Here is a 12,281-nt window from a genome sequence, read left to right on the forward strand (position 1 = left end):
TGATTATATCACCATGGTAACCAGGGAGTGCATCTTTTCTTGTGTTGATGAAGTCATCAAGAAAATATTCTGCAGATGACGATGATAATATATTTAATAAAACACATGCAGAGTCTTGCAGGTGCGTTCCCCCCCGAGGATCTGAACCTGCTGAGCCGGTCCGACTCGTGAGATCTGATTGGTCGGTTGCACTCTGGTTATTGTTCCTTGTTCTTTCATATTCAACATCAGCAGACATATTTAATAGATGAAAAGACACCAGCGAGTGAATCATGTGACCCGATCAGAACTCCGCCTCTCTTCAGCGAGATGTTTCATGGGGGGGGGGGTAGGGGGAGGGGGCGTGTCTGTGGGCGTCGCTCTCTCCTGTGAAATGATGAACGGACGTTTTGTTCATGTGTTTTTGTTCTGATATCTGAAATATGATTCAGGGTTTTTCACGTTTTACGTCACAAGTCAATGAAGTGAAAACTGTTCAGATAACCAACTTCATAAATGAACCTTCATCTTCTCAGCATGTGTGAGCGCTCAAAGATCCACGTCTTCCTGGGGGCTCCTCCCCCCCCCCCCACTGACCCGGCCTGTGTGTGTGAGGCTGGGGCGGAGCCTGGGGCGGAGCCTGGGGCGGAGCCTGGGGGTCGGCCCCCTGCTGGGTGGAGGCAGCTGGAGCTCACCTGGACAGACGGACGCCTGAGGCCTGTGACCGGTGAGGCGTTCAGGGACCGTCTGAGGCCTGTGACCGGTGAGGCGTTCAGGGACCGTCTGAGGCCTGTGACCGGTGAGGCGTTCAGGGACCGTCTGAGGCCTGTGACCGGTGAGGCGTTCAGGGACCGTCTGAGGCCTGTGACCGGTGAGGCGTTCAGGGACCGTCTGAGGCCTGTGACCGGTGAGGCGTTCAGGGACCGTCTGAGGCCTGTGACAGGTGAGGCGTTCAGGGACCATCAGGAGAAGAAGCACCTGGAGATGTGTAGCTGATCAACAACATGTGTGAACACTTGTGTGTCTCGAGCTGATCTTCTTCCTGTTTCTGGACTCACGCAGCAGGAAGCAGCCGGGGCGACGCGGGTCGGACCGGAGCGACGCCGGGAGGACGAGCACGCCGCCACGATGACACGGACCAGAGGAAGCTGAGCTCCGAGGACCACCCCCCCGCCGACCCTCTGAGCCCAGAGGACCAATCAGATTGTGAAGAGGACGACGGCTGCTCGGCCTCAGTTCTTCAGTACCTGGACGTCTGTTTCCCTGCAGCTCCGCCTGCTCCTCGAGGGCCTGGCGCTCCACGCAGCGACCGGCCGGCGTGCGGCACCACGCAGTACCTCAGCAGCTGGACGCTGAGTCAGGCTCTACACCTGAGAGGCCGGCGCAGCAGCCAATCAGCACGCAGCCCTGCTCCTCACACCACGCCAACACACGCCCAGAGGCCGGCGTCCGTGTCCTCCAGCACGCCGGAGCTCTTCAGCCCCGAGCCGGCGCCGCCCGGAGCCTCTGCCGAGCTCTTCAGTCAAATCTGCTCCTCCCCGACAGTGGAGGAGGGGGGGGTGGTCCTCCAGGCCGCAGCGGACTTCCTGCTCTGCTCCCAGGACGCCGCGTCCCCGGTCCAGCCCCCCCGAGGCAAGACAGCTCGACTCTCTGAAGACACCGCCGCCGGGGGGGGGGGGCGCACCACGCCTCTGGTCCGGTGTCAGCGAGCGGGGGTGCGGTACTCGGTCCTGGTGGCGGTGGTTCATCCCTGTCACCTGAAGGAGGTCAAGGTCAGAGGTCACAACTCTCCATCACAACACACACACAACTCAGATCTTAATGGTTCTTAATCAGTCAGATCGTTTCTGTGACTTTGAAGGTGAAGGCGGGGCCAGCGGCGGGTTCCTTCGTCCCGCTGGCGTCCGTCGTGGTCACCGACCAGTCGGGGGTGGAGGTGAAGGTGGTGCTGTGGCGCCGGGCGGCGTTCTGGGCTCTGACTGTGAGTCCTGGAGACGCTCTGCTCATCACAGGTAGAGACACTCAGCCCGCCGGTGTCCTTTGATCCTCTCCAGGGGGCGTGTCCCTGTGTCTCCCGGTGGACAGACGCACACGTCCTCAGTAACAGTGGGCGTGTCTCAGGCCTGCAGGTGAACGAGGACCGGTGGCGAGGAGAGACGGTGCTGCAGTCCAGCTTCTGCAGTCAGCTGCTGAACCTCGGACACATCGCCGCCTGCAGCTCGCCGCCAGGTAGGACTCCGCCCACCTGCAGCCAATCAGCATCGTTAGCTGCCCCTCCTTCAGCCCTCATCATCTCACCCTCCCCCCCCCTCCAGCTCTGCCTCTGGTCGATGCTCGCTCGCTCGCCGCTCTGCGCGAACCTTCGAGAGCGCCGCCCACTGCTGCTGTCTCTGCCTAGCCCCGCCCCTCAGGACCTGACCCGCCTCCCCTACAGCACCCTGAGGTCACTGAGGGTCAACACGCTGGTCCACGCCCTGCTGCGGGTCACACGCACACACATGTGCTCAGGTGAGTCTGTGGGGGGGGGGTGGGGGGGGTTCCCTCTACCTGAGACCAACGTGTGTGTTGTCCAGAGATTACTGATTGTGTTGTGTGTGTGTGTGTGTGTGTGTGTCTCTGTGTGTGTGTGTGTATGTGTGTGTGTGTGTGTGTGTGTGAGTGTGTGTCTCTGTGTGTGTGTGTGTGTCTGTGTGTGTGTGTGTGTGTGTGTGTGTGTGTGTGTGTGTGTGTGTGTGTGTGTGTGTGTCTGTGTCTGTGTGTGTCTGTGTGTGTGTGTGTGTGTGTGTTTGTGTCTCTGTGTTTGTGTGTGTGTGTGTGTGTGTGTGTGTGTGTGTGTCTGTGTGTGTGTGTGTGTGTGTGTGTGTGTGTGTGTGTGTGTGTGTCTGTGTGTCTGTGTGTCTGTGTGTCTGTGTGTGTGTGTGTGTGTGTGTGTGTGTGTGTGTGTGTGTGTGTGTGTGTGTCTGTGTGTCTGTGTGTCTGTGTGTGTGTGTGTGTGTGTCTGTGTGTGTGTGTGTGTGTGTCTGTGTGTGTGTGTGTCAGAGTGGCGCAGTGAGGCCGAGTCCTGCTGGAGGTCAGCGGCTCAGACCAAAGCTGTTCTGTCTGTGGAGCAGCCGGACGGCCACCAGGGGGCGCTGCTGCTGTGGGGAGCTGCTGTGGGCTGGCTGCCTCGCTTCAACAGAGACAGAGGTACACACACAGACACACACATGCACACACACACACACATATGCACACACACACACAGACACACACACACACTAACATTAAAGGAACAGCTCAGTAAACACGTGTCTATCTTAGCCGTCGTGTGGGATTTCCACATCCTCCTGGTGAGGGAGGGTTTGACCTCTGACCTCCCCGAGCTGCACTCCACCCCCTGGAGCTCGGTCCGGCCCCTGGACCCCCGGGACCGGCGGGCGCAGCACTTCCTCTCAGCTCCACGCCACCAGGCAGGAAGCAGCCTGGAGCTGGACCTGGAGACGCTGCTGTCTCAGAAACACACAGGTGAGGTTCCACTGATGATGTCACACCCCCCCCCCCATTGACCCTCAGTGGAAGTGCTCTGGACCTGATGTGATTGAAGCAGAACATCGGTGGTCTTTGGTGTTGACCTCCTGTCAAGTTTCACACAGGAAGTGAGGAGCCACTTTGTGCTGGTGGAACGCTTCACTTCCTTCATGATGATGATGACGCTCTAATTACAATATTTATGAATCTTCTTGTTTTCTGTTTGTTCAGAAGATTTCTCTGTCATCACAAGTGATTTACGTTTCATCAAATTCAGGTTTGGTTTTGTGTCTCCACCAGGTGACGTGGAGCTCAGAGTGCACGTCACCGCCTTCCACTTCCAGGAGGCGCCATCCTCCCAGAATGCACCTGGGCCGGTGCTGGACGGCTGCACGCCGCTGGCCGGGGTCCTGGAGGTCCTGAGCGGAGACGTGACCTACGCCGGCTGCGCTCGCTGCTCGGCCGAGCTCGGGACCGACGCCAACGGGATCTACAGCCCGTGTTACCCCTGCCTGCCCCACACCGCCGTGCGCCGCTTCTACAGGTGCACATGATGTCATCATGATGTCATTATGATGTCATTATGATGATTTAGTTTGATATCGATACCTTTGGAAACCCTTTTTTCTAACACATGCCTGTTTAAAAAGACATAAACTGTGTTGTAATCTGACTAATGATCATTTTCATGTTGAGTCTCTGAATCAATGTGATGAATTACGTTGGTTTTATTCAGTTTAAAACTTCAGAACCAAAAGTGTTGAGTTGGATTTTGCACGTTTTAGACTCGGAAGAATTACTTATCTGATTTATTGATAATCAAAACAAAATGCAGATGAATCAGCTAATCATTGGAGCTCTGATGTAATGCCGTCCAATGGAACATTTAAGTTTATTTATGCGAGTCTTTTTAATTAGATTGCACAATATTAGTTGTTTCTTATATTGACAGTATTGTGTTGTTCTTTAATTTATTTTTAGGATTCTTTTATAGAGACGCTGTGTGAATATAATAATAACATTTTCATCTTTTATTCTTTGATTAGAGGAGAAGATGAAATGTGTTTAGATGCATAACATGAATATCTTAAATTAAGTAGTTACTGTTGATTTCAGAATCGATTATATAAATATATACATAAATAAACCTGTCAATTAATTTGAGAGTAAAAGGATCGTCCAATCAAGGGGTTAGATCATTGCTGGTGGGCGGGGCTACAGTTAACCCAAGGAAACCTTTGTGTGTGTTTCAGGCCAGGTGTGCTGGCTGTGAGTGGGCGGGGCTCCAGCCGGGCGTGTGTTCAGGTTCCTCCTGTTCCTCTGGAGAAGATCCTCAGTGCTCCACCCGATCAGCTGCACAGGAGCTCAGGTGAGAAGTGGGTGTGTTCACATAGGAACATTCCTCAGGACCTGAAGCAAGTTCACTAAAGAGACAAGGAAAGGAGCTTCCATGCTTCCTAACTTATGTCCTATAGGAAACATCGGACCGTCCTTTATGAATAGAAGAGGAAAATAATATCCCACAATTCGTGGCAGCAGCAACATTTAAAGCAACACAACCTCGAAGTTTCACCTGGACACGCCCACACACACACGATCGTCTGATTCCTTCTGTGTCACGTCAACAACAAACTAAAATAATTTATAGTTCACATCATCATCACAACTTAATATTAATGTTAATCCTCTGACTGTAGAATGGAACCAATCATGTGTTTCTCCTCCTATAATCCTCATCATTATCAGATTCTTTCATCCTTTCAGATTGTTTTATTTTCATTTTCAATTAAATTTATCGTTATTTCTTTGAGTAACTGATATTAAATGTTTCCTCTGTATAAACTGAAATCATCTTATTCAGGACAGGAAACTTTATTATATCAACATTTGTGCGTATTTCCTGTTATTATAAAGTTGTTTATTTTTAAATGCAGAGCGTAAGTGGAGTCAGATTTCACAATGGTTGTCCTTTCCTAATTCCTTTCCTAACTCCTTACGGCCTCTCCTTCACATCTCTCCTTGACCTCATGTCCCACTCCTGTGTTCCGTGGTCACTCATGTAACCTCTTCACGTCTGTGCTGAGCAGAGAAGTATCTCAGAACCAGAACCAGCACAGACCAGGCTCACAGATGTGTGGTCCCTGTGTGTCTCAGCTCCAGGTTCTCAGGTGAAGAACATCCAGGTGGCAGCAGAGCGGATCCTCACCCTCGTCTCCCTCCCACAGGAAACCGTCACCCTCACCGTGCGGAGCCACTTCCTGTGCGATGAGAACAGCGTCCCCCTCAGCCAGGACCTCACTCTGCTGGACCTTCAGTTCCCCGGTGGACGGACTCGTCCCTGCAGCCGCTGGACGGACGAACCTTGAGCTGCTGCAGCTTCATGTCGGGAACGATTTCCTCTTTTTACATTTTCAAAAACCAGATGTCACCGAGTGTAATGAATGTGTTTTCATCTATATGCTAATGTTAGCATGTCCAGCTAACTAACACTTCATTTAAATGTCTTTTAAATATAAGAAAGTCATAAAAATTGTTTGTTTTTCTTTTATGAAATGAAAATAAAGATCAAAATTGTGATTGATGGTAAACAAAGGTTTAATTTGGACACATATCTTATAAATATTTAGTCAAACAGCTTAAAATGGAATTCTCATTTATTTTATACCACAGTAAACAACAAATGAACATTTTAAATTACTTCATTGACCTCTGACCTTCCGTTTGTTTTGGTCCCCGGAAAAAGGTGTTACTGAATATTTAGCAAAAATACAATTTTAACTTAAACTTAAACTAGACATTTGTGCTGAAAATGTTCGATTGTAATGAAAGAGAATCAGAATCTGAGGAAACTAAATGAAACTGCAGATGTTAACCAGTTATTAAGAATCCTGCTGCATCAGTGAGAACTTTCTCTTCCCCAAAGTACGATGTGCGTTCTCACTGAGAAATGAACAGAATACGATATTAGAACAGTTTTCATCTAGAGAGATTGAAGTGTTCTTCCAGGAGGCGCTAACAGACGCTCGCTGTGATTCCTTCACGATGAATCACGACAGGTTCCAGACGAGTTCACAGACGGATCTGAACTGAGGCAGTTGAACGTCCTCCTGATTCAGGTTTTTCCTCAGAAGTCAGGACATGGTTTTGTTATTCTTGAGATTTTTCTGCAGCCACTTCCATCAGGTCATCAAACAAATCTGAGACAAAAGGAGAAGGCAAACAAAAATTTATTCAAACGTGCAAACTAAACTTTAACTGTGATAAACATGTAATTCTGTGAGCTCTGAAAACAGCTGATTAGAGTCTCATGGATCCGTTTGAAGTGAGTCTCTGTTTCGCCTGCTGTGTTTACAGCAGAGAGGTTTGTTTTAGTTTCTTCATGTTTGTGTTTCAGTCCGAACAGAAACTGAAACTTCAGTAAACGATGACGCAGACGTTCTTCTCCTGATTGGTTCTCATAAGTCACATGACTCGACGACCAGCGGGGAACCCAAAGCGTCGCTAACACTTCCTGTCAGTGACACTTCCTGTCAGTAACACTTCCTGTCAGTAGCACTTCCTGTCAGTGACACTTCCTGTCAGTGACACTTCCTGTCAGTGACACTTCCTGTCAGTAACACCATAGACATATATAAAGACTAGATGTCTCGTCTGCGTTGCCGGCCAACGGAGCCGGACGTCACCACATGGCGGCCATCTTGCAAGGGGGCAGCTCTCTCACCCATAACATTGTGTTGGTAGTGGTAAATAACCATAACCATGATTTTGAAACAATCTGGTTTGTTATAAACGTCAGAGATGTAGTTATGACACTGCATAACTACTAAAAAAAAATATAAAATTTATTTTCTAAAAAAATATAATTTTTTTTAGAAAATAATATAATTATTCATAAGTATGCAGTGTCATATCTACATCTCTGACGTTTATAACAAACCAGACCGTTTCAAAATCGGTTGAAAATTGAGCAAGTTATGGTTATTTACCACTACCAACACAATGTTATGGGTGAGAGAGCCTCCCGCAACAAGATGGCCGCCATGTGGTGACGTCCGGCTCCGTCGAGCGAGATATCTAGTCTTTATATATATCGATGGTCAGTAACACTTCCTGTCAGTAGCACTTCCTGTCAGTAGCACTTCCTGTCAGTAACACTTCCTGTCAGTAACACTTCCTGTCAGTAGCACTTCCTGTCAGTTACACTTCCTGTCAGTAGCACTTCCTGTCAGTAGCACTTCCTGTCAGTAACACTTCCTGTCAGTAGCACTTCCTGTCAGTAACACTTCCTGTCAGTAGCACTTCGTAACACTTCCTGTCAGTAACACTTCCTGTCAGTAGCACTTCCTGTCAGTAGCACTTCCTGTCAGTAACACTTCCTGTCAGTAACACTTCCTGTCAGTAGCACTTCCTGTCAGTAACACTTCCTGTCAGTAACACTTCCTGTCAGTAGCACTTCCTGTCAGTAGCACTTCCTGTCAGTAGCACTTCCTGTCAGTAACACTTCCTGTCAGTAGCACTTCGTAACACTTCCTGTCAGTAACACTTCCTGTCAGTAACACTTCCTGTCAGTAACACTTCCTGTCAGTAGCACTTCGTAACACTTCCTGTCAGTAACACTTCCTGTCAGTAGCACTTCCTGTCAGTAGCACTTCCTGTCAGTGACACTTCCTGTCAGTGACACTTCCTGTCAGTTACAGTTCCATCTCGTCCTCTCTGCTCTGACTCTTCATCACTGTTCCTCCTTCAGAGGAGTTTCTGTTACTAAGCAACCAACTGCAGAGACCATCTACTTCCTGTTTACATCACGTGACCAGTGTATGTGAATGGTCATGTGACGTGTGTTTTCAGGTGTGTTAGTGAGGACGAAGTATGAATATCGTGTGTGAAACTGAAAGAGATGTTTGTTACTTTAACTAACTAACTCACTACAGTCTGCTTTAGCGCCACCTGCTGTAAGTTTAGCATCAACAAAAGACTTTGAAGGATTCTGAGAAGCTGGAAGAATCGGACTCTTGTCGATTTGGAAGGTGTGAATTTAAATGTGTTCATAGAAATGACTCCTTCATACGTACCTCCATCATTTACTCCGACACTAAGTCCGCTTCCTCCTGCACTTTCTCCCTCGCCTCCCGAGACAGCGCCCCCTGCCTGCTGTTCAGAGAACAGACCTGAGAATCCTGATTTCTTCTCCTTTCTGTCGTCGTCGTCGTCCCTGTCGAATATTTTTGAGAAGAATCCTCCTTCGTCGTCGTCCTTTTCCTTTTTCTTATCCCCACCGAACGAGAACAGTCCTCCCTTGTCCTCGTCCTCTTTCTTGTCTCCCCCGAACAGAGAGAAGATGCCTCCTCCTTTTTCGTCCTTATCCTCGTCTTCGTCCTTGTCTCCGAAACCCAGTTTTTCTTTCACGGCGTCCTTCACCTTGTCCTCCACGTAGTCTTCTGCTCAACAAACAACATCGTCACTTCACACTGTTTCTGATTAGAACACGTGTGTTTGATTCGCTCTGCTGGAGGCACCACAGGGGTGGGGCTAGTCTCACAGGCAGAACGAGTGTAAATATAGTCAAAGGTTTATATGCATGAGGTAAAAACTACTTGTATTAGTTCCTTTAATACTGTAGATATGTCTGCACTGTACTGAGTGCAGTAGTGTTACTGGGAGCAGAGCATCTCACTGTGTAGTTTGTGACTTGGTGTGAACCGGAAATGAGTCGAAGCTTTGATTTAAATCAGAAAACACTGAAGCGTCAAAACCCCGAGAGCTCCAGTGTTCTCCAGATTCACATGTCCTCGAGTCACTTTCACACAAACTGTTCATCATCAACACACATGAAACACACACATGTGTAATGTGGACACACAACTTTCCAAACAAACTCTGAATCTGAACCGATTCAGAGGATCAGGCAGAACCGAGAGAACTATCTCTCTTCTTCTACTCACCCAGTTTCTGTTTGAACATGTCTACGAGGCCACTCATGTCTGCTGATCAGCTGGTCGTGTGTTGGTCCGTGTGTTGGTCCGTGTGTTGGTCCGTGTGTTGGTCCGTGTGTTGGTCCGTGTGTTGGTCCGTGTGTTGGTCCGTGTGTTGGTCCGTGTGTTGGTCTGTGTGTTGGTCCGTTTGTTGGTCCGTGTGTTGGTCCGTTTGTTGGTCCGTTTGTTGGTCCGTGTGTTGGTCCGTGTGTTGGTCCGTGTGTTGGTCCGTTTGTTGGTCCGTGTGTTGGTCTGTGTGTTGGAGTTGGGTGTGTTTTCTTGCTAGGTGTTGGCCGGCGAGGTGTCAGGTGTGTCCTCCTCAGACTGGTCCGACCGGTCCTACCTGTCCTGATGCCTCCAGCTCAAGAGCCAGAAAAAAACTGAATTCAGGAATACAGTATTTCGAGTGTGTGTGTGTGTGTGTGTGTGTGTGTGTGTGTGTGTGTGTGTGTGTGTGTGTGTGTGTGTGAGAGAGGGCCAATCACACCCATTCATCCCTGCTCTTTGTGCAGCCCTCTCTCTATGAGGTCTCTTGGCAGAACAGGGACGACTGGGATCAAACCCCCGACCTCCTGCTGAGAAGCTCTGACATCACATCACATTTCATTCAGCTGCAAAATGCAGAGAGGACGCCACGAGAGGCTGATTTATCAGCACGTGAGAACGCCACGAGACGCCGATGTTAATCAAAAGGGCGAGTCACAGCGGGAAGCACCGCGGCCGGCGTGACTCGCCTCCTGCAGCGATGGTGTCAGGGTCTGTTCTATTTTTTCTCTCATCTCTCTAAATGTCCCAATTTTTAATTATGTACTTTTCCACACATTCTTCAGTTGTGTCTAAACAAACACACAAACACAAACACACAAACACACAAACACACAATCACACAAACACACAATCACACAAACACACAAGCACACAATCTCGTCGGTCACTTGTGAAGACCATCATCATTTAACCCCAGAGTGATTGACAGCTATAGGACCATCCCACTCCTCCAAATATGGCTACTTGATGGTTCTGGACAAAATGTCAAACTATGATGTGAAATCTGCAGCTTGCTACTTGGTTTTATTGTTATTATAATAATAAATAATTGTACATTTCTGGATTATATAAAGGGGCAACTTTTGTTTCCCCCTTTCGGCCGTCAGTTAAAACATAAACACTCGACTTCGCTGACTTCTTCTTCGTCGTTGGTCGGTTTATTGGTGGGGGGGGAACCAAGGAACGTTCCTATTCCACCTCCATCTTCCAAAAATCATTGTAACTTCTTTATATTTTAATCTAAAATAGCTGTAGATCGTGTCTGTCATCTTATACTATATGTATATACTTTATTCTACTTTATTCTATTTTATTTTATTTTATTCTATTTCTTATATATTGTTGTTTTTTATATTGTTGTTTTATGTTCAGTGCACCAATGACACCAAGGCAATTTCCTGTATGTGCAAACATACCTGGCAAATAAAATAATTTTGATTCTGATTCTGATTCTGATAATTGGTTGTTGTCCCAATGACATCATCCTTCATTGTGATGTCATGATGACATCATTCCTCCCACATGATTATAAAGGGGATTATAGATCTATATTATAGATAAACATATTATCCTCAAGTAAAGTTTATAGACCAATATTAGCAGAGATTTTTTATCAATGAATAACATTGTTTTTTATCACGAGGGTGAGATCATTTATGTGAAATCATATGATGGTTAATAATAATAAGTGTAGATATAAAGTGTAACAGAAAACAGTTTGTATTTTATCACCTTTATTTTTACCAGTATATTTTAACAGTGAGCAGCGTCCAGCCCCAAACATTTATTTATTTATTCACCAAAATTAAAATAGACACTGATTTCAACAGTTCACCAGTATTTCATATGCACACAGATTATTTATTAAATTTTTTGAGATCAAGGTTTGAGAAGTGATGTGATTATTATCTGAGAACCGGTTTCACACAGTTAACACTCGTGTTTTAATACAGTTAATTTATGACAGTGATTCCTTCATTCAATTAAAATCCCATCTCTTCATTTTAAAACATGAAAAACCAGTTTCAAACATCTTCATTATTTTATATCCAGTTCAACAGATTTCCAAATAATAATAATAATCCTCCAGTTTAATATAGTTTGAGGTTTTCAGAACATTCTGAGAGAATAATGAGTTTGTCGTGTGTTTCTCTTCAGTTACATGATTAAAATGGTTTGAATCTTAAATGATCCTCGGGTCCGGACGCTGCTGGTGGAGACGCTTCCTTCAGGAAGGAAGGATCCTACTTCAGGAAGGATCCTACTTCAGGAAGGATCCTACTTCAGGAAGGATCCTACTTCAGGAAGGATCCTACTTCAGGAAGGATCCTACTTCAGGAAGGATCCTACTTCAGGAAGGATCCTACTTCAGGAAGGATCCCACGGCGCCCATGATTCCAGCTGTGGTGAAAAGATGTGAGAATATACAGAATTAAACATCTGCAGACTCGTAACATTTCGACAAAATGAACTGAGCTGCAGAACATCGTGGGAAACACTCGTCACACTGAAGATGGTAAAATCTGTATTAAGTTAATTTGCTTTGTGGGTGGAGTCAACTGACTGCATCACATGTGTTGTTGTCACTGGTGACTCCGCCTGTGGAGTTCCCCAAGGCTCTTGGTCCGTTCTTATTCTCATCTCCGTGCTCTCAGAGCTGAAGCTGGTTGCACGTCATGTGTCGGGTGTGTCGGGTGTGTCGGGTGTGTCGGGGGTGTCGGGGGTGTCGGGTGTGTCGGGTGTGTCGGGTGTGTCGGGTGTGTCGGGTGTGTCGGG

The 12,281-nt window shown here is 47.4% G+C and overlaps 1 protein-coding gene across 1 annotated transcript; it reads left to right on the forward strand.

Annotated features, from left to right (window-relative positions):
* The first annotated feature begins 380 nt into the window (after positions 1-380).
* shld2 (shieldin complex subunit 2) lies at positions 381-6,078 on the forward strand. Its single transcript, XM_061086896.1, has 10 exons — positions 381-922; positions 1,042-1,751; positions 1,841-1,991; positions 2,101-2,193; positions 2,248-2,487; positions 3,019-3,165; positions 3,280-3,483; positions 3,787-4,030; positions 4,740-4,855; positions 5,641-6,078. Exons 1-10 carry the CDS (start codon positions 496-498, stop codon positions 5,850-5,852), a joined length of 2,544 nt encoding a protein of 847 aa, XP_060942879.1. The 5' UTR covers positions 381-495; the 3' UTR covers positions 5,853-6,078.
* Positions 6,079-12,281: the final 6,203 nt, after the last annotated feature.

Source organism: Limanda limanda, chromosome 15 (assembly GCF_963576545.1).
Source record: "Limanda limanda chromosome 15, fLimLim1.1, whole genome shotgun sequence".
NCBI lineage: Eukaryota > Metazoa > Chordata > Actinopteri > Pleuronectiformes > Pleuronectidae > Limanda > Limanda limanda.